General features: G+C 37.0%; 2 protein-coding genes across 3 annotated transcripts; both read left to right on the forward strand.

Annotated features, from left to right (window-relative positions):
- The first annotated feature begins 10024 nt into the window (after positions 1-10024).
- On the forward strand, positions 10025-15050 carry Hand (heart- and neural crest derivatives-expressed protein). Its single transcript, XM_071788167.1, has 3 exons — positions 10025-10843; positions 12245-12900; positions 14342-15050. Exons 1-3 carry the CDS (start codon positions 10762-10764, stop codon positions 14474-14476), a joined length of 873 nt encoding a protein of 290 aa, XP_071644268.1. The 5' UTR covers positions 10025-10761; the 3' UTR covers positions 14477-15050.
- Positions 15051-20902: 5852 nt separating this feature from the next.
- On the forward strand, positions 20903-22345 carry Pban (PBAN-type neuropeptides). Of its 2 annotated transcripts, none has more exons than XM_071787510.1 (3): positions 20903-21059; positions 21142-21384; positions 21986-22345. In XM_071787510.1, exons 1-3 carry the CDS (start codon positions 20966-20968, stop codon positions 22186-22188), a joined length of 540 nt encoding a protein of 179 aa, XP_071643611.1. In that variant the 5' UTR covers positions 20903-20965; the 3' UTR covers positions 22189-22345. The 2 variants fall into 2 exon arrangements, with proteins under 2 accessions (XP_071643611.1, XP_071643612.1); XM_071787511.1 differs by having other exon boundaries at positions 20926-21050.
- The last annotated feature ends 4399 nt before the right edge of the window (positions 22346-26744 follow it).

Consider the following 26744-nt stretch of genomic DNA (forward strand, 5'->3'; position numbering starts at 1 on the left):
GCGTCGCGCGCTGCCATCGCGCCATGCAATAAAATGTAACCGGAGGCGCTAGGACAATGGAGTCAAGAAAGCCTCTGTGGTTCCTAAATGCTTTCTCGACACGCGGCGCAAGATGCAAGGAGAACGTATCCTAGCGAAGGATATCTGGCGTGCACGTGGAGGAGCTTTTCTACCCCCGAGTTTCAATGTTGCGAGATTTTTTATGGAACGCACGGAACAATTTTTGTTGAAAATAATAGTCTTGCGAGCAGATACTATCTTTAAAGATTAAACTATACAAACAGAATTTTTAACTTTTTTAAGTAACCTTTCAGAATCGTCCCTTTCTCGATAATTAATTAAAATAGTTTGAAGTCTTTTATAAATTATGTCAGCATTTTTTTGCATCAGTTAATTTTCACAAATTATATTATTATTGCCAATAATCATTAATAGTCTCTTATGTAATTCTTATTTTCTCAATTTCGTAAATCACAAGTAGGTATGAAGACACGAAACACAACAATGATTTAATTTTGACTTTGTTTTGTGTATGCAAAATTTCAGATCGTCATGGCAGCACAGACCGACATGGGAGGAGAAAGGGGGACAAATCGGCACTTGGTGCCAGCGTGAAATACGAAGAGAGGCGCCTATAAAAAAACACTCAAGTGGTTGCATATGAGGGCGAAGCTTTGCGGCTAGCTACGTCAACGATTGTCCTCGTTTCCTCCTCGTTCGAATGTCGAAGGAACTCGTAAATCGTAAACGCGGAGAAAGAAAGAGCGAGAGATTCGGCAAAGAGGGTATGCCATTGGCGCCAGGAAGAACCCAGCCTCACCACGAAAGCGATATATCTCACTTTCCGCGTTATCTTTTCCCACTTACTTTTTCGCCTTCTCGGCATCGATGCGGTTTGCATTTGTGCAGCTTGCATTTGTACAGTACCATAAGAATCAAAATAATACATACCTATATGTATAATATACATCCTCTAAAATATTTTGAATAATAAGAGATATTAAGGGAGAAAAGTTTGTTAAGTAATAAAATAAAGTAATTTATTTATACAAAAGCTTTCCGGTCTTGCGTTTAATTTTATTTCTCGTTCATTAAAGTATGCTAAGACGGTATTAATTTTTCAACATGAAAACTTCCAAGTGTCATTAAATTCATCCAGAAAATTTATATAAACCTTTCAATAATGACACGATAAAACGGTAAAGAAAATCGTTTCTCTGGTTTACTATTACACACGTAAAGTAAGCGATGCAATAAGAAATAAAACAACCTAAATCAAAATAACACACAATAAGATATAATACAATTCAAATATCAAGTAGAATATTAAAAATCCCAAGTTACTATGTCGAAAGATGCTGCGAAATAAAATCGAGTAAAAGAAGACTTTTATGTTAATTTATTAACGAATAAAGACTTCTTTCCAGGAAATCGTAAAGAGCACGGAGAAGTAAGTACAAAAACGAATAAAATTTCAGCCGAAGAAGACTTCGCGTATTGGTCAGTAGAAAAATATAGATATCGGGTTACATGTAAGGGATACGAGTGATCGACGCCCACTGGATACAGTGATCTCGAGTAATACGAAACGAGGGCGTAGCTGAGTATTTCTTCATTCGAGCGTATTCGTCGTGTGTCTTCTTCGGTTATATCTGTCTTCGTTATTTTTAAGGTCGCGGTATAAATAATTATTCCGAATAATCCGATGAGCGACGATTCGATTATCGAAATGGTGAATCAAGCGCATTCTTCTAATTCTGCAGATGACGAAATTAGTCGGTCATCGTAAAATGAAATACAAACACTAGCCTGTTGAATTTTTAATTGCCCAAATTAACGTAATAGTACATTATAGAGTGCGATAGCTGTTATCAAGATTGTTAAAAATAATCCGTTAACTTTTCTCATGTTATGTTGCATATTGCTTATTTCGCAATAAATGCACGTTGACAGCCCGAGGTTTTTTTATACGTTAATTCGATCCTCCGACGATATGCGTCGACGGTAACGGGTCGTGACAAGAATTGGTTTTTTGCGAGTGCAAGTAACACCAGCCTGGGAAAAAGACAGATAAGGCCACTCAAGTCCGTAAGCGGAGTTCTAACTTAGCTTTATTCCGAGGCAGTGACCGGCGTTATTTTCGGTTCGTTTTGGCGCTAATTACAACACTCATGTGGAATGAACCTTTTATCGCGTGATCCTCGAGAGAAGTGGACCCCACCGACACTTCAAATCCGAGATGAACGTGTCTTGGATTCCGAAATTAAAATTACACTCGTAAAAGTTCGACGAATTCTATCTCGCGAGAGGATCTGCCCGCTGCATTTCAAGGGAAACATCCGCAATGAATCACGATCGTGATCCATAAGTTCGACGAATTCTATCTCGCGAGAGGATCTGTCCGCTGCATTTCAAGGGAAACATCCGCAATGAATCACGATCGTGATCCATTTTCATCAAAAGCGACCATCCCCGCTCGATCCGTGCTGATAAAATTATAGTTTGCCATTTCTTTGCTGCGTTTCTTCCCAAAAACAAATTTCATTGACTCTTAATATCAACAACGATCTTTCATTGTATTGTATACCTATTTACTACGTTTACGCGAGCGTTACTTCTGTAGTAACTTACGATAATTCCTTCGCGTAAACGGGATTTTCCTTTGCGTAAACGGGATTTTGTAGTAACTTACGATAATTTACTCCGCGTAAACGAGTGAATTATCGTAAGTTACTACAGAAGTAACGCTCGCGTAAACGTAGTATATATCTCACAAATGGATCATGATTCTCGCTGCGGAGAAAGACATGCAATTTGCAAATTAAGTCATCTCTAAAATATTCTTTTTCAAAAATATTTATATTTAAAAAAGTATTATTATATAAAATCTATGAGAGCCTGATACAATGAAAATTATTTCTCAATCATCAGTATCCAAGCAAAGATTAATCAAATTCCTGATAAGCTGCAATTTGTGGTCTGCGTGAGCAGTTACACATTTCAAAGTAGTCAGCGTGCTCGATAAATTTTGGGTAGCGCGTTCAGAGCATCTTTTGAAGGATACCTAGTCATGAATGAAACTCGTGACAGGATATAGTAAGCAAATTCGGGAAGAAACTAGCTCGCCTTAACGAGCGCAACAGAGGCTTATGATATACAAGGAACACGTGTACGACGCGGGCGTGCTTATATTTTCCGGCGGTATAGCGTCACCGGAACACAAAGTTCCGAGATTTGGAACGAATGAGTCGTGCGCGGGATCACCGCGTCGTTTTTAATAAAATTCTCTTTAAATTTCCATAGATATTTATCAATATTAATATTCATTAGTATAAATTAATCAGCAATAATATGTCTTTTTTTCACATTTTTAAAATGTATTTTATATAAATCGCATCAGCCTATATATTAATAAATATTATAAAAAAGAGAGCGTCTTTCCAAATTTGTGATTATTTTCGCTAATCCTCAAAAGAGTCTCCTTGCGCCGTCGAGTTTCCTCGATTTCGTCGGAAACCTCGACACTCCCTAATTGCCTCGGAGACACCTAGACGGGAATAAAGCAGCCACCCACGTTTGTGGGTGCAGGTGCACCTTCATAACTGCTTCCTTCCCGTTGGAATTTTATTCCAGTCATATAGAACTCCGAATCCTGCCTATAACAGCATCCGCGGTCGCGCAGCAAGCCGCAATCATCATTTAATTATGATATTCTAGGACAAAATCACGCCCGCCTTCTTATTTTTCAGGGAAGGCCAAATATCGGGAAAAGTATCAGGTAGATAGACGAGGGATCGCTGTTTATACAGTTTTCGTCAGGGAAAATTATGACACGGACCGCTGATGGTGGACCACACACGAGCGTGTCCAAGCTCGCGTTCGTGCCGCGCAATCTGGCATATTTAAACTTGTAAACTAGACACACATGACGGCCGATTATTAATTTCACCCCTTGCTGTATGACAAATTAACATCGTTTTGACGAATAGCTGCGTCGAAATCTTTATCTCTTCTATGGAAATTTATACAAAGAAACCAGCACCATTTCCTCGAAACTTATTTCAATAATAAAACCGTGAAGTAAGTTTTAAATGAAACAGCTTAATTATTATTAATTGCCGCAATGTTACTGATCAGGGGATATTGGTCCTAAATAATCTTACTTTTTAATTCTACGTTACTCACGTGGGGTGTAAAATACACCCCAGCCTTAGAATTTTACTAAATTCACAGAGTAAAACGTTTTTATATCGATCAAATGCTGCATAAATTGTTTCTTAATAAAAAAAGATTTGCACGTATCTTTTGATTTAAAAGATACGTAGAATATTAGCAACTTTTATTTAATTGTGAATCATCAAAGAAAACAATAAAAATTAAGATATAATGTTGGTGTGTATAATACGCCAGTAATTACCTTGAAAAAAAATCACGCGAGTAATGTAAAATTAAAAGTAATATATGTATATAATAAAAAAAATGTAGCAATATCACTTCCCATCATTTGAGAACATTAATGTAAACATTACGTTAATTAACGTTACTTATTGCGGTGCGATAGTTAATTAGCAAAGTTATTACTCCTATATACGCTTCTACACTTTTCGTCAGATAATTTATCTTCAGATTTTAGATTACCCTCGGTAGACGAAGATCACTATTTTCGGTTTTCCGAGTCGGAAGAGTTACGTTTGCGTTCGGGGGGGGGGGGGGCCGTCTTTGTCGTTTCTATAGAAGCTCCATTAATACTCGGTAACGCAATAAACTATATTTAGGGGGCGGCATGGCGTACACGTAGTATGATTTGATATCTCGTGAAACGCCACATGGCCCCTCTGAATTTCTCTTTTCCTCTCGCTCGCTCTTTCACGCTCGTTTTCTATCCGCCCCCGCTTCGTCGCCGCCGCCCCTTTTCCGTCTCGTCTTCCCCCTTTTTCCACCTCGAAAACCTCGCCGTTTGCCGCCGTTTGACTCGTTCTCCGATCGTTCAATTTTCTAATCCGTATCGACCTCTCGCAATCGAGAAAGTCTCGTTCGAAAATCGGGCTTCCAAGCATCGTGTCTTGAGCGTGACGAAATGAAGCATGACGAAACTAATTTCTGTCAAAACCAACCGCACTCATTATAGGTCGTCTTCGTTCAAACGAAAGTTGAGAAAGTTTTCGAGCAATTACGAAATTTTACGCAAGACAAATGTAAGTTCTACTTAAATTTCTCAAGTTTTACTGTAAGGTCTGAAATTAAAGAAAACCTGATATTTCTTTCTTATAAAAAAAAAACGAAATAATAGATTATAATATACGTATACGGTATATTTAAATAATTTATAAACAAATTCATGCTTAGTCAGTTTCTTCCCGGTTTTTCCGAAGTACGAAGAATTTCGGTGATTCGACACGAGGTGCGACGCTAAGAAAGAAAAAGGGGGATAAACGGAAAGAGGAACCACGTGTCATCGATGGGAAAATAAATAAATTCCGCTAGCTGTGCAACGATACAGCGCAGAACACCGTGGCCTACCTCCTTGTTTACGCCACGCCGCTCTTTTCCTAAAGAAATGGCCTACTTAACGACGGAAATAATAATTAGTGAACGTGTCGACGTTCAATGCACGGCCCGGAAATCCCTGCGCCACGAGACTGGCACGCGTCCTTTGTGTATTCTACTTCTAAACAACATTCTACTCTTCCGATATATTTTACGCCACGTTATACATGTGTATTTTGAAAAAATAAAAAAAAAAGAATAAAAAATATTAAGAAATTCACAAACTGTGAATTACTTATAATTAAGATATTAATTCGAATAAAATTCAGTAGTATTGGTCATTTCTTAATGTTTTTTTTTTTTAATTTACGAGAAATGCTTCAATAGTTACATTTTTTAAGGTATAATTTTGTATTACAATAATAAGCACGTATATGTATATTCTAAATTAAAAATCGTTAAGAAATTATTAAAATTTTTTTATGGAACTCTGTAGCTTTTACATAATGCGTCTATATAAAATGTTTCTTAATAAACATCGTAATTTTTTAGTATCATAGATATTGTGTAAACTTTATACATATCAAAATTATAAATTTTATTAAAGAGATCTAATTATCAAATTGAAAAGTTTAGTTGCTATTAAATGTTATTAATAATTATTTTTTCAGGACTTTATAGAAGTTATTGTGTTGTATATAATTGTATTAAGTTTTAAATTAATTATATTGAGGATTGAAAGCCAAAGATATATGTTTTTCATAAATATAAATCATCAGAAAGATTCTTCCAAGAATCGTTGAAAGGAACGGCGCGCGGCGTTCGATTAGGTCGCGTCTTCCGAAATGAGACTTCGAGTGTTCACCGGCCGAACCGAAAAGGGCTACTCGAGTGCATTCACGAGTCATACCGGGTGTTCTGCGGTTTCCCACAGCGCGGGGTAGAAGCGATTAGAGGCGATTAGAAGGTGTTCTGGATTGCGTCCCACCATCGCAAAAGCGACCGGCGTCAACCGCTGTATTCCTGCACCCCGTCGTCAGCCGCCTTTATACCCCCGTGGAGTCAAGTAACAGATATCGAAGGGTAGATCACCCTTGGTTTTTGCGCCTGAGGCATCGCGCATAAAAGGCTCTCAAAATCAATTATGTAATTATAGCAGATAATATATGTGTATGTGTTTTACGTATATGTTATGTACACATATATGTATATTATAACATAACATATATAAATTTATTTAATTTATGCTGAAGAAATACAAATTAAGCGACCACAGTTTATGATGTCACATATAAAAGTATATTAAATTTCAATTAAATTTTTTATAACAAATATTGTAAATAGCAATCACATTTCTATCAAAATAGAAATATGAATGGAACATCTGAATCTAATTTATACCCAATTTGATGCAATAATTTTAAAATTACAAATAATTGAAAATAAAGTCTCTTTTTGTAAATTAAGATACGAGATTGCGTATAAATTTTTCCGTACCTCTCAAAAATTTAACAAAATTTAATGTCAATCTGCCACTGCAAAATAACAGCGAATGTTAAAACAACACAGAGAATAGAAACAGGCGACGCCGGAAGCCAGGGATGAAGGGGGGTTTGCGTAGAACGAGGCGATTCACCCTATGCGCCAGATCCCCATGCACTTCTCATCTACGCTATCACGATTATTACTTAATAGATATCGCGAGGAGCCGCCAGACATAAGGAAGACCCTTATTATCGCACGTTATCCCGCTACTCGTTCCTTCCTTCCTTCCTCCCAACTACCGAGTCCTGCGCACATCTCACATCGAATGGTAGCACCAGGATCTCTCTGGTTGGTCTAAACCCGCCCATTGGTAAAGGGCTCCCTGTTAGCCAAAAGGGGAAATTCACAAGAGGGGAGAAAATTTAGGATACGTTGGTATCGTCCTTACGTTCGATTTTACTGATTGCATTAATAATAATTAAATTTTAAGATTGAGGGAGCTTCTATAAACGCTGCTTTAGATTGAATATAAATTATGGAAAATTATTATGATAAATATATTGGCTTAACGCAAAGGTATTTGTAATAAAATTACACTGAAAAAAATCGTTTTTTTCTGAAATTTTGTAATTACAAGGTTAAAACGTCAATAAAATTTATACAGAACGTCAATATATAACTAATATATTTTTATTATAATATACGTTGATCGAGGGGGGAAGGGAGGATGTTTATGAGAAATCTCGTAATTTCGATTTAAGTTTATCCGAAACACAAGATACATTTTCACTATTCACAATAAAAATGGAAATGGTTTTGGGCTGTCGATGCCAAACGACTTCGCGATCAGTTCGAGACACATCAGCGCGCTGGCAGATAATCGTCGCTCCTTGAAGGCGCCTATCTCGCGGTAAGAGTGGTTCACGAGGAAGGCGATCACGGTCGCCTGGCATCAAAGAAAAAAATTAGTCGTCCTATAAGTGCTTCTTTAATCGCGGCATTTCCCTTTGACAGTAAACCACTACCATCGGCTCTGTCAAGAAGCTTCTGCGGCATTTGCCGACGAACTGGCAGCCGGCCACTCGACCAATCACTTTCACCGATATCTGCCACGAGAGACCGAAAAAAACGGAAGAGTACGGATTATCGACTATAGAGGAATGCTGGAAAAAGAGCGATGGAATTTTTTGGAGAACAGTAACAATCCTTTCTCAGCCAACGATCCTTACGGTAAATGAGATAAAGGTCAATATTCTTAGTGTACATTTATTACCTACACTATTTAAGCGTTTAAATACAAAGTTGGTATGAAACAATTATGGATATAAACAAATTTATATCAAAAATTAGGTCTTTATATTGCGAAAAGATATTCTGAAAAGGTCATCTGAGAAGACAAAAATCTTATAAAAATCTTTTAGATCAATTAATATTTATCGAGATATTTATTGTTGCAGTATAATTTCCCGTTTAAAACAAGGGAAGACAAATCTAATTTACGACTAGATAACTAGAAATAATTATTTGGCTATTATACACATTGGCGTCTGGTTTCTCTCGGAAATAAAACCAGACACGCTCGCTCTTATCACGGTTAATGTATTCACTTTTCTAATCGTTAGCTATAAATTAGTTCAATCTTGTATGTATCGTACAAATAGTTGCACGCAAAACATGTGCGCAAAAATACAAACATCCTTTTTGTTAAATGAACTTAGAGACGAAAGGGTTAATTAATTAATTAATTGTCGCAATTTGTCGTACAAATTGTCTTGTCGTTAAAAAGTGGAGTGAGAAGAAAACAGGTGCCGACTTATTTATGCGAACAGGTTGTAAGGGGTGAAGGAAAAAGTCCCGCGAGACTACCGTCGCGCTACCGTTTTCCCGACGAAGTCCCTTTGACTTCGGCGTCGGATGTTCCTGGTTGTTTCGTTTTTAACTCGAGAGAAAACGAAGGGAAGCCTTTTTTTCCTCAAAGGGTCGATATATACACCGGCAGCTATTATATGCTCGTTCGTGTCGCTCCGTCATCTGGAGAAGGAAACGTGTCATCGTAAAAGTGGGTTGACCCGTTTCTTCTTCTTTTTGCGTATTACACGGAGACCCGATGTAATTATTAAACGACATTTAACGCCTGTTAAAATTTAAATACCACCGGGAACGAATGAGATGAAACTTAGAATAACGATATTAACCAAAAATTTTGAAAACAATTAAAACATATAATAAAAAAAGAGAAATAACGCTAAACTAGAAACCCTCGAACTAGAGTCTGGCGTCATGGCAAATGTATATCCTTCTCTCTCGCAGAATTTTGACAAAATCTACGCTAAACGATCTATCTTCTTAGAAAAAATAAAATTTAATTTTTCTATTCTAATATTCGATAAACATACAGAATTAACGTGTATGAGTTCCCATGGAGATTCAACACTAATCAGAAACTATCAAAAAATGTTTATTAATTATACACACGTGAAGAAATTTACTAAAATCTAGGAAAGAAACTTTTATATAGAGGTGTGATCAAGTCTCCCCCAGAGACATTTAGCTGTGAAAATATTTAACTTGTGAGATACATCCACACTGTCAAGTTGGAGAATGCCCTACGAAATTTTTCCCTTTCGAGCAAATTTACGATAGAAAAAATTCTTCTCCCTCCCTTCGCATCACGCGCTATATCCTCTAATTTGCGTCGCAACTTTTGCGCTATATCGCGCCGATATCTCGACTAATATTATTACACCACGAGGAGTCGGAGCATTCGCTTTCGCTCTAGTCGATTGGCAAAAAGATGAGCACGACGGCGATGGCGATACGTCGCGGTCGGTGGAGGCAGCGGGAGGGAGGACGCCTCCGCGCCGAGAGAAACGTCATACCCTAAATCATACCCCACTTCGCCGTCCGTCGACGGCGGGCTCCCTCAATTTACTAATTGAATCCCGGGTTCCTCACAGGGGCGTAGACCATACCGAGCTCCGCCCGTTTTGACGGGGTCGGGATCACGACGGGTCTCTTCACGGGTACACCCACCCGTGCCTCGCGGCTGCTACCACCGACGACGAAGCGGCGAACGCGACCGGGGACTTTACCGCATCGTGCAAGGGGGGCAGCGGATCTCGGTACCGCACCAAACTCCGCTTTCTCAGTGTCCCTTTGACTGCACATCCGAAACTGCATCGACGCTATTCGACAACGAGACCGCGCGCAAATATATAGCGCTTCCTCAGCTTCGGACGACAGTCTGTGCTGAAAGCACGCGACGCGATATCCGGACGCAAATCGAAGAAGAGACGCCCCCCCGCGAGCGGGAAATAGAATCAAGTCGACAGTCGAGAATAAGAAAATAATGAGACATCAAGAGATAATTTTCATTTCGCGGGACGAGATCTAAGTGGAAGGCATCATCGTCGAAAAATAAAATAATTTGTGTAATAATACAAGATAATCAGAACGGCAATAAATTTCATCTCGTTCAGACAAAATTCGAGTGCAAGTTGCAGAAATCTTCAGATGCTTGAGAAATATAACGAGATATAATAAACGGAAATAATAATATATAATAATTAAATGACAACTTTTGTTTTTGACGAAAGAAAAGGCTCTTCACCATCGAAGGAACATAACGAGATATAGTAAATGACATGCTAAAATAATTAAATCGTAAAATAAAATATAATAATAAATCGGCGACGAGTTTAAGTTGAGAATTCAAAGTGAACGTTTTGTGAAGTTGATACGAATTGTGACAAATTAAAGGAATCTGACGGTGATAAAATATCAGGCAACATGCTTGGCGGATACGAGGCGCAGACCGACTATTATCCGCAGTGGCATCAACCGTATAATTATGTCACTCAACTTCCATACGGTGAGTGCGCACACGCATCCTAATTGACAAGATCAATTATTCTGAAAACTAATTTGAATACCAAAACAAAGCGCATTCTTTTACGATTTTTTTTCAAGACAAACGAGTGATCTCAGGTTTAAGCATGATTCCTAGAGTAGAAAATTTAAATGGACATATCTATCGATTCTTTCTGTCTTTATAGATAAATTACATGTATGATAGATGGAATTCAAAAACATAAAAACATAAGGAAACGTGTCTCATGAAGTACAAAATTCTTCAAATTACAGAAATTCTTATTGATTTTGCGTGCGAGCTAAATTTAGGATATGTTTGAGATTCGCCGACATAATATGTCACTATCTTCTTAGCTATATCGTTTTATTTATGCATTGTATTATCATTATGCATTATCACGGATAGTATTTATTTTATTATTCTTAATATGTAATAATGCACACACTTAATGAGATTATCTATTTACGTAAGTTCAAGAATGGAAAAATTCCGTAAAGGTAGAACTCGCTTTTCCAGTTTGCACGTGGAGGATAACGTTATTTTCGCTTCTCTCATCATTAATTCGTCATTAATTCATGTTCAGGCAAAACCTATCATTACGACCGACCGATGACGAAAGAAGCAGTAAATCAAACAGCTTAATAGAGATGGAGTAGCATTTAATGAAAGAATAATTAATTGCAAAATGCAAAAGACTTATGAATAAACAATGTACAAGAGCTTTTTATGCGAACGATGTATTTTTTGCTTTAAATATCTTACGTATATGATTTGTTTAACAATTCAACATCGAGCGCAATATGTTATATTGAAATAAAATATTAATATAACATAGTGCAAATAAAACGAATATTTTTTTCAAAAAGTCACTTTTTGCTTATTTATAACATATTAAAGAGAAGCGTTGCAAAAAATATATGTAGACTATTTTGACAATCAAAATTAAAGGCTTACTAGGCTTTAAATTAATTGCGTACTACTTGCCGTATCATTTTTTTCTATAAAGCAAGTACGAAAAAATCCAACAAATGCAAAATATCAACGGAATGAATTAAATTGAAATATCATTAACTATTTTAAGAACCATCATAAAATATAATATTGTTTCAAAATATTACTAAATTCTTTATTGCGTAAAAAATTTTTTTTTTTTTTTAATGTTTTTATGTTCAATTATGTTCTTATCAAAGGCCTCTGAGAATTATATTATTATAAAGTCGAGTGTCAAAAAATCTGGCTGTTATTTTGCAAACTTCGCAAAAGAGAGTTTCCTATTTTTAAAAATTATATTCGCGTATAGTTATTACGCTAATAATTTTCGCGAGAGTCATTTAAAAACCAATTTCATCAATGCATCTATCGATCACATAAAAACGCGATGTGCACCCGATTTCTGCACAGGGCCCCTCGGCTCGGTTCCCGATGCCGACAGTCAGTCCACATACTGGGGAGGCGCGGATTCCGGTATTTCGGGGGGTAGCTCGGGGGCCGGCAGTCCCACCGCGTCGACGCCACCCCTTATCGAGGAGATCGGCGTCCAGGAACCGAGTTACTCGTCTCTGCAGCAATACGTGCACCCTTCGGCCGGCCAGCCTTATACCACCTTGCCATACCCGCAGGGACAACAGGAAACGTCACCCCACCATCACCATCATCCACATCACCACCATCATCATCAGCCTAGTCACCGACGCGAGCATGAGTTCGCGAGCGCCCAGATTAGCCAGCAGATCGTCGGCGCCACCCTTCAGCAGCATCTTCATCAAGGCGTTCGCGAGGGTGGCGTGGCGCCCAGGCCGAAGAGGCGAAACACCGCGAACAAAAAGGAAAGAAGGAGAACGCAAAGCATTAATAATGCCTTTTCTGATTTGAGAGAATGCATTCCTAACGTCCCCTCGGATACAAAATTATCAAAGATCAAGACCTTAAGACTAGCTGCGTCCTATATCGGATATCTGATGGCGGTGTTGGAAAGCGACGAGGGAGAGGAACCGCAGACCTTCCGCGCGGAAATTCTCTCGAACGGCAGGAGGAATAAAGCGATTCAACCTAATCAAGTAAATAACTTAATTATTATTAATTATGTAGAGCGGTAAAAGAGTTAGAAAAGAGGGGTGCGAAAGCAAAAGAATGGAGAACGTGAATGAAAGAGAGAGAGAGAGAAAGAGAAATTAAATATTGTTTTGCTACCTAAAGGAGCGGAATAAAAATCATTTGTTATTGAAAGAAAGAAAGGCTTGGTAAAATGTTTGAGTTTTAAAAAAATAAAAATATAAATTGATAACAATTATCTTTTAATAAAAGTCGCTCATTAATCGTCAATTTTATATAAAAATGTAAAACACAAATTTTTACAACTGATAATAAGGCAATAGCAACTTAACTGTTCTTGTTAAAATATATAGATACTAATGAGATAGCGCTAATAATTTTTGCTTATTTAACTTTTTTGCTCCTCGTTCTTCGTTCATTTTCGTATTCGTGAGATTTTTCCTTCCGAAAAGTCCTAAAGAATTTCGAGAGCTACTCGAGGCCGCGTGCGGCGGCTTTCGGTCGCGGGCTCGACAGTTCTTCAGAATGAATTATTCCGTCTCCTATAGACGGAGTTTCTTAAATCTTTCAAAACGCTTTTGTAAGCGTCGCTTCAACGTAAACATTCGCCTCTATTAATTACATACATTCGTACGTCGGCTTGAGAACTCGATCTTTTAAAGCCGTAGTGCCTCGGGATTTGTTAAAAATGAATTATATATCGTCATATAATCTCATTATTATATAAACTCTATTATATGAAATTAAAGATCGTGAAAAAATAATTTTGTTAAAATTTACATTTGCTTGATTGAAGTTAAATTGAGAATTGATATGGCATAATAAGAAACAATTTAAACCAATTCAATTATAAAGATGCTGTAACTAATGACTTAACAAATCTAACTGATTAATGCAATTATTTATTACTCTTATTACATTATTAAAAAATTCATTGCATGAAATATTCATTGCAAAAAATTATCCGGATTCAGTTTGATTCACTGATGGATCCCTGAGATCGTTTCCATCGAGAGGTCATTGCCTTTAGACGACTTGATAGAAAGTGCTATTACAAGGAAACAAAGGAAATTCGATTCGATTTTCCACTCAATCTTCTAATTCTGAACTTCGGAAACAATTTGCTTTCCTCGAACCCTGTATTTTGTGGCTTTCTTCATTATCTGCGATCGTTTACCACCCACGTGGAATTTCCTCTCTTCAATAAAGATCACTACAATTCTCACTCACGGTCAATAACCTGGATATACCCTTCGTCTCTTATATCAATTTGCCTGACGATTATTGAAATTCTCCATATCTGATTTTATGTCTATCATTAAATTAAAGACGAAATGAAAAGAAGCATTCTAAATTTTAGGGTTGACAGTTACATTAGCTATAGAGACAGGATTAACTTTTGATGAGGACCTACATATGTCATCGGGTATTTTTGTTTCTTCGCAGAACGAGTCGTGTTTGCAATCTGCCTCGAATCTCGGCCACGAAGAACCGACGAAGAGCAAAGGACGGACGGGTTGGCCGCAGCACATGTGGGCCCTCGAATTGAAGCAAGAATCACCGACCAGCCAGATGCAATAAAATATACCGGAGACACCACTGTCAAAACATATCCGCGATATTTCACGAAATATCGCTCGAAACGATCGTTCCTTTTTGCGCCTGACATGATTTTTTTACATCGGAAAGAAAGTGTGGTCCCCGCGATTTAACGACCGATGCGTCTTTCAAACATTTTTTCGAATGAATTGCGACTGAATTATAAGAAATTCGAAATTATTGAGGAATAAAATAATGTTTTATTAAAAGATTCCAAAAATCTCGAGAAAAACATTGGCAAGTCGCGGCCTGGGAAAAGATATAATTATTCGGTGTAAAAAGGGTGAATTTATTTTGTATATAGCACGCGTTCATGATTGTTGTGTATATATACATAGAGTTTCGTTCCTTCTGTAGCAATCATACTTTGAGCCAAAGAATATTATTTTAACGATGAGTCTTTTTTCGTAAGTTAATAATAACGCAATTAAGTTATAATTAAGATCATGATTTTGGGTTGAATACGTGTCGTTGATTAGAATTAAGAACCTTTGTAAAGTTTTGTATAAAGTATCGTTATAGAAATGTATAAATTGTCGCCAGCAATAAACAATGTAATAATAAGACATGATATTTTACTTTTTACCTTTCCAATAAATTATTTTCGTAAATAAAGAATCTATAAAATTCTCATTAAATTTTTATAGAAAGAGGAAACTTAATTGATGACCAAAACTCGAAATAATATAGATATTAAAAATATTCTTTCACATTCTCACATTGTTTATATCGTGCTTTCTAAATAATATGAATGAATCAGTTTATTCAAAGTTACTTATGGCATTGTTTTCATATACGCATCATTTTGTACTTTTAGTTTACATATATATAACTCACACTTCCCGAAAGGAGGAGAAACCGTGAGAAGTTCTCCTTCATTACCTTTTCTTTCTACTCTCTCAACTGGCCCATTATAGACGAAGAACTCATTGTGTCGAGCGCTTGGTTTCGAATTTCGTGGCTACCCTGGCGCCAGTACTTGGTCCCATGTAGCGTATCTGATACTTTACATGTAGTCAATATATCCCGGAGGAGAAAATATTAGTGTCTATTTGTCCCAGCGCGCGACAGTAGACGGCATCTCTGATACCGTTCTCTGCTTAATTATAATTAACTTCGCTCGTTTGCCAATCTTCAAATTTAAATTGTTACCGTTTGTATTCGGTTATTTCGCGCCATATGAAAAATGCTTTTAAAATCCATCCGACCTTTAGGAAAACTATTTTAGGAAAATTATATCTATATTATGAAAAAGTAATTCCTTATGGGCGTTAAAGTTAAAATCTATGAGTTATAGTTTCTTAAACATCGTCAAATTGGTCATGAAAATCTTTCTTTGTCATGCAAAGTAAACTTTATTTGATACATTTCCATTCGATTAAACTCAGATATCTAACTATTTGATTATCACTGATTTTAATCTTGCTGTCCCTAAAAATTTCGGGATTGTCAATTTATGGTTGCTCGTTCAATCAACCTTAACTGTTGAATTGACGTAATTAATTTTTAGTTTTTGCTACCAGGAACTCTTTGACTCTCCTGAGACTAAATATTTGCGATTGTCCTCGATATCGGCACCGGTCCATCAATGTCCATCGTACCTAAACAACGTGATTCGATGCGCCAGTCGAAGACGACATTGTTGGTTTTGTGTATTGTACGCGAGTGATCGCGAAGCCCGAGGATCGATATTAGCGTGACGATTGACGAGCCGTTTGTTTATCGCAACGAGTGGCACTATATTATACGCGAGCGTGCACGTCCGCGGGACTTCGAGAATGTTAATAGTTAAGCCTCGCTGTTGCCTCGCCGTAAACATTTCAGCTGACTCTTCCGACGCTGACGAAGCTTCATATTTTGTTATTCGATCCTACAATTCTTTCGTCTACGTTCAACAAATTAAATCACGATCATCGGCAGCGTATACTGTCTCTGCATTATCAAAGTCGCGTTGTATCGACCAAACTATATCACATAGTTTATCACAGTTTATAATGTACATTTTTAATTCTACATTACTCGCGTTTATACTCCAATTATATCACAATTTTAATTATTCTCTTTAATAGTTTATTACAATTAAATAAAAGTTGATAATGTTATATGTATCTGCTAGATAATCTAGATAAGGATAAAAATTGTTTCTTAATTAATCGATAAAATTAAAATAGTGTTTTATATATTAATAAAATATTAATTAAGATAATAAAATAAAATTCGATTGATAAGAATGTTTTACTCTGTAAGTAGATTTCCAAATCTGTGTAGTGTTTTGCACCTTTGCGTATAACGTGGAATTATCAACGTAAAGCTCTGTAAAAATATCATTTTCAAGAATTTTTCCAAATTATGGAATAAACTTTGAAAATGTTGAGTAAAGAAAATAAAATTGTACTCGTTACTTAATGTCGTGCAAAATTTAAATAATTAAATCCTCTAAAATAATTTAATAAAAACGAAATATTCGAATTTGAAGAAGGAATAGCCTATTGTAAGAAAATACCGCAGTAAATATTCCGAGTATCTTTCTCTCTCGCATATTCGGCGTGCCAGTGTTAACCCTTTACTCTCTGATGTCGGCGTTCCTTGTCAAGCATCTTGAAGACAATTCTCTATACGCTCGATTTCGCAACGAGAATTGTTTGCGCGTCCCCCTGCTAAATTATTGCGCGACTTCGCAGTAACGAACACAAATTTGTCGCTAAATATTCAAATAACTGTATTTCAGATTGAAACGTTAGCAAAGTAAAGTTCGCTCAAATTGCAATGCTAACAAAACAATGCAATTTCGCTGTTTAATTGTTGCTTGATGACCAGAAATACTCGCAAAAAGCGCCGCAATTTGAGCTGTTTATAAAAATATTGATATCCTAGTATTCAAATAAAAGAAATATATTACAAGCTGGATAAATTTACTGCAAAAATTAGTCCAAAATACTTTACAATTGTTTAATTTTAAGTGGCGGATTGATTAATGAAATATTTGCACGAATTACAATTTTGATCGTAATGCAATAGGTGCTTGGAAGCGCATTCGGTCTATAATACATGTCGCGGAAATTCGTTTTCACGTGTGAGGAAACGGCTTCTCCTCTCCTGGTTACCGAGAATAGCCAAGTTCTTATGGTACCATGGGAGTGTTTATATATATGTGTGTGTATGTATCTCTCTCTCTCTCTCTCTCTCTCTCTCTCTTTCCTTCCATGCATCGTCGACAGCGAGGTGTTCTGGGCTTCGTCAGGGCAAGAGTTTACAAAGCGTTGCCGATTCACCTACCCCGCCCTCTTTCGCACCTACCCCGACATAGCGCGTGCCTACTCCTCGGTTTTCTCCGCAAAAAGCACAACGGAATCGCAATTTCGTTCGTCGCAGGAAGAAAGAAAGAAAGAATCGCTGTATCAATGATCATAAAATCGTCAAAAATGGTAACCGCTTAAGCCGGGTCCAGACATGTATCGTATCCCCGTATCGTATCATGATATTTTCTTATTAAAATACGGATATGTTGGTATAATGATAACCCAAGGCCTTGTTTTTAATCTATAAGTTACGGGATACAAATAAGGATTGAAAACAAGACCTTGACGTACAATTATAACCAACATATCCATATTTTTATAAAAAAATATCATGATACGATACGGTGATACGATACATGTCTGGACCCGGTCTTATAACAGATATCTTTAAAAAATTGTAATAAATAACAACATTAAAATATATTACATGGTCATTATATTTAACGCTGATTATATATAAGAAACATTGATAAAGCGTACATATTTTAAATAAATATGATAAATGCAACGGAAAGGAAGCGATCTCTCTCTCAGAAGATAGGTAAACGAGTATCTGAAATTATTTCATCGGAAAAAGAATTCGAAGAGCACTAATCTTTGCTGATCTAGAAAATTCGAGATAGGCGCTTTCGCGAATGAGAATGATTGATTGCTAATTCGAAATAATGGTTCGAACAAAGATAAGACCGAAACAAAGATCTCCGAGCACACCGTGGAACATCACAGAACGCGCAGTAATCAAATCACCAGATGCGAGGCACCCCCGGTAGTACGTCAGAGGATTTATCTCACTTTTTCGTATATTTCGGTCAAGTCGACTTATCGCCCCCCATGATCGTCCATATCCACTTTACGAAAATAATTGACAATTGAGTTAACGCTTCCCGCGCGATTCTATAACCCAATAATGATAATTGGACGAATTGATTTATTTTGATATTTTAATGAAAAACTTTCTCTATCAAACACGTGTCGTAAGTGTATAAAATTTATTCGTATTACTCTTGAATCACGTGGAATTACTCATCAGATCGCGCTAATCAATGTTGGCCGCGCATAATCGAGTTGAAATGCCGAGATCGCGGGTGATCTTCGCGATACAAGCGAAGAAAAAGACGAACGTATGAAAAGATATCGTCACGTGGGAAGATTTTCGTAGCGCACATTCGGTCCGGCAGATGCAAGTGCTCTTACATCGTGTGTCTACCAAATATCGCATCGCGATAAAAAAGTATGAAGCGGGCGTTTGTTTGCTTTGACAAGTATTAAAAGTACACGATGGCGCACGTAGTCGGCGTAGGACGAGTGTGACTCGCCCACTTAGATCTCACTGAAAAACCACGACCATGTGTAGAGTTCACCCTAATTGCACGCCTCGAGTAAGACGTATTCATTGCACGTACGCGTGTGACGATACATATGTATGTCCCAAAAAAAAAACCCGTATGCAATCACGGAGTTTCAAGTCATTCAATCAATTTGCATCTGATTTAGTGGCTTGCAGAGGCAACGCGTTAATTCTCGATAGAAATATTTCATACGTACTCATCTATACTATCATATAAGATTAAAGAAAGAAACCGAAAATGCATGAGGCTCTTGAAAAAATTAAGATAAATTTCGCACACGTTGCGATTATAATTACAAACATTGTTCTTGGCAATTTTGAATATATTGACAAAAATGTTATTGATAATTCGTAAAAACATATATTTATTCAATTTTCTTCGATTATTCAATTAACATTATTTCAATAGTGTAAAAACTATACGCTATCTGACTACAATAGAGATTGACATTAACAGTAAATAATTAGTAACAATACTGCCCACACTAATAAAAATAAAAAAAACAATAATGAAACCAAATAGTATAATTTACGATATTAATTAAAATATCCCGATTATAAAAAATTAATATAAATTCGTGATTAAATAAAACTTTTCAAATTTCACTTTATTACTCGTGCGCGTTTTCTTACAATAAGCACAAACTGTATAAGAATAATATATTAATGTTAATAATATTATACATGTGATGTAAAATTAATGTATACGTAATTTAATATCACATTTCCGATCCAATATCACACGACGCGATTCTAGGATAATGTCGGGTTCGCCCGACGGATCTGACGCTTTTATATAGGGAGAGTGCAAAGAATGCGAACTCATTGATCGCCGAGTTAAGCCGGCAATCGACAAGTTAAATCCAAGACTAATCGTTCGTTCAATCGACCGTTGAAGTCATTTGTTACGCCGCGTGGGGTATGAAAAATACGCACCAGAAACACAGGATTTGTAAAGGAAAAATATATATATGTATGTTGTGTTGTTTACAATTAAACTCAAATTAATTTTGCGAATCTCCGAAATAAATGCACAGGATTTGAATTATAGTGCAAGTTAATCGTTTCCTCTAATTACGTTCTCGAACAAAATTACTTTAATGAAAAAGGATAACATATCATGATTATAGGTTATTTTCAAGCACGTAAAATATTTATATCAACATAATCCAAGAAATATATGCGCTGTGTAATCATTTAAAATGTTTTAAAGTTTCTTTTTTTTGCAACTACCATTTGTTGCAATAACAATTAATATCAAACGTAGCAAAACAATATAATTTATATAAATTTATTATATGAAACAATAAAAAGTCTTGTTTCTTTCTTTATTAATAAAATGTACAAAGTTCCTTCCACACGGCAAGATAAATTTTTAAAAATTACAATCAATTTTCGCGATAAAATTGAACTCATTCATAACTTGAAATAAAATAGATATAATACGTTTCCATTTTCGCGCGAAGAAGTCGATACGACATTCCCATTCATTGGAAGAATTAATGAAAAACGCCGTTTTTTTCCGAGGACAAAAATAGAAGCTACGCCGTACGTAAATGCGTGGGTTCCAGGACTCCGGGCCGCGAATCCTAACTCCAGGAGTCTCATTGCGTATGTAGGACAGTCAGCCGAGCCTCAAATAAAGACGAATCGTTTCTCGGCGAATCGTGATTGGCCTCGGGGGTGAAAGAAAAGAGGTGAGAACGGAAAAAACAACGTCGACGTCCTCACAACGACGCAGTTCCGCCCCTATAAAACCCCGAGGATCACCATCGTAGCCCGACATTATTCCGCTGCGGAGTCTCGAGGAACGACGTATTCGCGATGATCGGCACCGGAAATACCGTCAGTTACGCAACCACCGTCTGCATCCTGGCCATGCTGCTCTGCTTGGGATCTCGCGCTTCCGGTGAATACGGTAATCCCGATTTTTGTTCCGATATAAGCACACGCAATCATTAAAGTCTCGATCTCGTTTTATTAACCGCATGCGTTCGCAGAATCGAGGGAGACGGGCTCGAGCGGCGGGTCGAACGACGGCAGATTGCCGAGCAACGATTTCGGCTCGTGTATCGATGGCAAGTGCATCAAGCGCACCCCGCAGGATATCGCCAGCGGCATGTGGTTCGGCCCGCGTTTGGGAAGGCGACGCAGATCGGACGAGAAGCAGGAAGTGAGTTCCGAGATTCAGGTCCTGGCGAACGCGTTGGACGGCGTGCATTGGGCAGTTATTACGATTCCGGGTAAGAAAATCAAAATCTTTCAGCGCAATCCATCGCTCGAGCCTCATTAAGTTTCCGATCTTACATGTTATTTCGCTCGTACGGACAATAATTCTTCTCTTTTGTCACAATTAAATTTAATCGACATTATTGTTGACACTTCTTTTATTATAAGTCTGCATTAGGTGTTTCACATAGCGAGATTTTTAATGTGATATTAAGAAAAAAATTTATATATAATTTTCGAATTATGAACGATCAAAAATAAAACCTTTGCGAACAGTTCAAGCTGTGGCATATATAATTATTAAATTCTAAAATTCCATTCTCGTCAATTTTCTTTCTTTATTTTTCGATTAAATTTACAGTAAACTCTATTCAAACGGAATTTTAATCCCCCTTTTATTTCTCTTTGAATTTTTCTCACTCTCTCCTCCCATAAAATTTTGTTTGAAAATGTATCTAGAGAAATTATTTCATTTAACATTATGAATGAGTTCTCTATTCTCAATTTAATTACATACAAAGTCCATCTACTCATCGATCCGCTAATTTTAAGGTCCAAGAAGAATGTATTTCCAATTTTGGTCGCAATTATATGATCATCAATAATCAATTTCAGCTAACGACAAAAGACAACCACCTCAATTTACACCGCGTCTGGGACGAGGATCGAGCGAGGATCTATTCTCCTACGGGGATCCGTACGAAATCGACGAGGACGACCGTTCGTTACCGCCGATATTCGCACCTCGTTTAGGGCGTAGGCTTCCCTGGACACCGAGACTTGGACGTCAATTGCGCAACGTACTACGGAAACTGTAAACGCTATCCGATAAAATCTAAAAGATCATTCAAAGTTGAAGAATGAAGTATGATCTTGTAGATTGGCGCGATTGTGAGAACCTTGAAACGACGACCACAATTATAACATTATTATACGTAAGACATAAAGAAATAAAGTATATTTGTATTGCGAAAACTACCTGTCCGTTCTTCTTTTAAGAATAAACTTTTAATTAAACCAAAAATGAAATTTTTGCTAAAAAAATTCCTTTTTCTAAAAGTCTACTGCGTCAGAATATTACATATTTTCATAGAATTCGTACTCTGTACCAGCAGAATCGAGAAATAATAAATTTAATAAATAGAAGTATATAATAAGTTAATACTGCAATTACCGATTAAAAATAATAAGAACTAATTGCAAACACGCAAATATTTTCTTCTCGCTACGATCAACGTGATATCAAAGAAAAAGTCTTATAGGAATAAAACAGTCTCTATTGCAAGTTTGTACGAGGATGTACATGGAGGATGATAGACGCTATTTTCAGCGTCTCGAGAAGGGTTGAAATATATCTCTCTCTCTCTCTCAAGAGGAAGTAGGACGGTGGAAGAAAGAAGAGGCAGGGTGCCGAACTACAGCGAGTAATTCCTCGACCGGAACTACTGGCGAGCCATGTGGCAACGTAGAAGACGATCATAATCGTAAAACAGCAAGTCGGAGCAGATACAAGTTAGCTTCTAGTTCACGCTTTACAACGGTGCCGTATATCGAGGATTGCTCGTAAAACGCATCGGAAAAAAATCCCTTCGATGAGAGCTTCGGAATATTAACGCTGATCGTGGCAACACGTTGTACAAGATGTTTACCCGATAACACCAAATGCTTTCGCGAACAGATATTATTTGACTAATCTTCAAACCAGTTTCTTCGGAAAAATAATCTTCATAAAGATATAAAATTAATCATCAATAAACAATTATTTAAATAGACAGTAAGATCCTACTTTTTTTTAACATTCGATTGGTTATCGAGATACTTTTACAGTTACAAATTAAAAATTTTAATTTTTAGTAAAAAGGAATCCGTTTAAAAGATATTAATAATAAATCTTTTAATATTTAACGTAATAAAAATACGTTTACCGCAAACAAAATAACAAAGCTTTGTATTTCTGATAAAAATTATTTAATACTGAAATCATTGATTCTTAAATAAGTAAAAACAGAACAACGATAGCAATTGTATAGAGACTATAGAGGATAAAAATCTTTGTAAACTCGATTTCGAAAAAAATGTTAATCTTTTAAAATAACATTCTCGATACAGGATTATGATTTATGGAGCAACATCTGCTCGCATAACAAAGGAAAATTCGAAGAAAGAACTTTGACGATCGCGAATACGTAAACGCACGATACTAAATCATTGCAGATAAAATAAACAATTGCTCGTGCAAGAGTCATCCATGTGACGTTAAAGCATTGAAAACGATATAATTACGAGCTCATTTCTGTGTTCTGCAAGTAGTACATTTCTACGGAATCTCTACCATTCTTCAAATGTCACGATTTTTCATTGTTGAATAAATGATGCAAGGACGATTTAGGGCGCGTATCGCAGCCTCAATTCATCGAAATTATGTCGGTTGCTTTGTATACGGAGTAAAGATAAATCATCTCATTTGTTTTTATTAAGGGATATAAATAAAAAATAAGCTTTAACTCCTGCTGCGCACATCTACATCAAACATGTGCAAATCTCGTTCTCATTTTTATTAATTCTATTCTTAGATTATTAAGCTTAAATTAAATTGTCGTCCCCATCTCATTCCTATTTTCTTTAATTATTTTTTAAATGGTAAAATTATTTTACCATTGTTCGTAAAATCAAATGTGCAGTGTAATGAGAGAGCTTACCCGAAAAAAATTGTTCACGTAAGATTGTATATAAATATGTTCATATATTGAAAAGAATACGGAATAGATTTAAAAAAAATTTCCATTCACAAACAACTTATGTAGAAATTAGTTTTAATCGTTCAGAGAAAATTAATTTAATAAATTAATATTTAATTCGGTATATATATTTAATTGATAATATGTAGTAAATAATTAAATTAATATTTACTTAATATCGATTTAATGAATTAATATTAAGCCACAATTCATTAATTTACCAGATATCTATTATAATTTTCACATTTATTCGGATTAAATCTATTTATATATTAAAGCATCTTCCCGAAAGCGATTAAACTCATTCGGAGTAGATATCGAAACGGAGGCAGGAAACGCGAATTGCGAGGTTATCTCATTGTGACACGCGGGACGACGATTCTATTAAGATTCCGATGAATCTCGCTTCGAATTATTTGTTTCTCATGTACATACAATTCACTCACCGATCACGGCGCACTGCAAGGAGACCTCAGACCCGCCAAAACGCAGCCGGGAGGGGGTTACGTACGACGTCCAGCGCGACATTCGGCGTTCATTTCGTCCAGCGACGGGGCATCCCACTCGTTGCAGTCGACACGAGAAGGAACGAGGTATTCGGCGTACGTTCAGCTTGGAATCCTCTGTAACCGAATCTCTTTTCATTCACGAGAAAGAGGAATTACGATCGACAACGTCTCGCACCGCACCGGCCACCGCGGCACCGCGCCGATGTGAAACGTGAACGCGTCGCTGCCACCGCGCAGTCAGCTGAGCCGTTGAACGCGATTGGCCCCTCGCGAATCGAGCCCCCGGATCCGGCCAATCACGTTCGACCGCTCTTCGAGCCGCCGACGGACGGCCGCGACAAGACCGCGACGTACCCGGCCGCATACCAGACACGGCCCATGGTGAAAGAATACAGGGTGTGCTTTTGCGCATATATTTCTAACAACAAAATGAGAAATTGATTGCCAGATACCTCCATCTTTCCGCGACAGTTGAATTCGGTGTTATGTCATTATAGTGTCTTATTATTTATTTAAAAAAATGGCTGCATCTGGCATCTGCGCAGAACCGTACGAAATTCGTCTCGAGTATGAGCACACCTGTATCCTTCCACCGTGGCACGGCCGTTGAATGAATCCTCAAACTCGGAAACAATAACGTTACCTTCAAAGTCAGCGCGCGGCCGATCGTTTTTCTCGGCGCGAGCGACCTTGCCACTTGTTTTCCTCAACGCTCGGAGTACCGTTTTACCCGCGAAAGTCATTCTCCCGATGAATTTCGCGCAGATACGAATAAGTGCTCGTGCTCCGCGCGTCCGTCGTCATGCTCCGTCAGCTCCGTGCTGTGCTTTTCGGAACGCGCTCGTTCCTGCGATTGGCATTCCTGTTCCTCGTTCCGCGGACCGCGGGAAACGCGGGAATAATCGACTGTATACGCGAGCATGTACGCGAGTACGCGCTGAACAATTTGCAAGTATATCAATTGTTTATCGGAATGAGTGCGTCGCGCGAATTGCTCGCTCGAGACGGAGACGTCAAGGCGAAGGTACGTAAACGGCAATTGTAAACGATTTGCAATTTCGATATGAATTCGCGGGCGATAATCGTGACGCTCTTCCCGTCATATGTCCTGGATTCGAATGTAGCATTTATTTATCTCGTGTCGTGCGGTCGGTTTTCGCAATTGGTTTTTGATATCGAGACATTTTCCATTATTAATTCTTTAATTTTGTCCACATTATAAATTCAATTTTTTTGCGGGATATAATTGAGATCAATATTCATATAGCGCGAAGTAAAATTTTTTTCTGTACTTGATTATAATTCCAAATTAAAAGAACGGATCACAAAGAAACGATCGATCAATATTCTCAAACAAATAACGGAATTAATGAAGTTCTCTTTTATCATTGTTGTGCAGTCAATTTTTATAAGTTAATATTTTATCTTAAATTAACTTCTCGTCGTCGTGCATTTTTTCAATACAATTGATACTCGCAATGTAATTCGAATCGAACGTATGTTATTTGTCGGCGATGAGAGAGATATAATAATTCGACAGATGAAAGGAGTTTTTCTCCTTTTTATTGATTTCTGGTCGAAATGCGAGCAGATTGTATATGGCCAGGAGCGACAAAAGGTAGGTCCAATCCGGCCCGAAGAAAGAAGACTGAATATAATAAAGTAAGTGGTCAACATATTATATTGACCACAATGGTAGAATACATAAAGTAACGTACAAAATGGTTTGATATATCTTTATATATATTTATTTGCTCAAAATATAGTTTCCTCTATATTTGCTCGCATGTGCGAGATTGGACCCCAATTAAATCGCAATCGCGCGCTTATTAAAACTGCGAGTTCCTACATTTCCCACATCAAGTGTCACTTTCAGGGGTTCCTTATAATCATGTCGTGATCTTAATTAAAAATTTGTATATTAGATTTTACACGGGTAGGTAAAAAAATGGATAGGTCATATTTTTCATACAGTAATTACATTTTCCCTTGAATTTTAATTTTTTTTTTTTTTTTATAAAAATATTGTTTCGTCATATAAGAATATGTTAATTATATCAACGATAATGTACACTTATAAAATAATAGAAACAAATATTAATAGGATTATTTATGATGGTTAAATAT

Source organism: Temnothorax longispinosus, chromosome 9 (genome assembly GCF_030848805.1).
Source record: "Temnothorax longispinosus isolate EJ_2023e chromosome 9, Tlon_JGU_v1, whole genome shotgun sequence".
Taxonomy (NCBI): domain Eukaryota; kingdom Metazoa; phylum Arthropoda; class Insecta; order Hymenoptera; family Formicidae; genus Temnothorax; species Temnothorax longispinosus.

Excerpts from the sequence above, each read along its gene's own strand:
- Hand (XM_071788167.1), top strand. The coding sequence starts at position 10,762 with ATGCTTGGCGGATACGAGGCGCAGACCGACTATTATCCGCAGTGGCAT. Across the intron at positions 10,844-12,244 it reads TGTCACTCAACTTCCATACG|GGCCCCTCGGCTCGGTTCCC; the intron begins GTGAGTGCGCAC and ends ATTTCTGCACAG. Across the intron at positions 12,901-14,341 it reads AAGCGATTCAACCTAATCAA|AACGAGTCGTGTTTGCAATC; the intron begins GTAAATAACTTA and ends GTTTCTTCGCAG.
- Pban (XM_071787510.1), top strand. The coding sequence starts at position 20,966 with ATGATCGGCACCGGAAATACCGTCAGTTACGCAACCACCGTCTGCATC. Across the intron at positions 21,060-21,141 it reads TCGCGCTTCCGGTGAATACG|AATCGAGGGAGACGGGCTCG; the intron begins GTAATCCCGATT and ends ATGCGTTCGCAG. Across the intron at positions 21,385-21,985 it reads GGCAGTTATTACGATTCCGG|CTAACGACAAAAGACAACCA; the intron begins GTAAGAAAATCA and ends AATCAATTTCAG.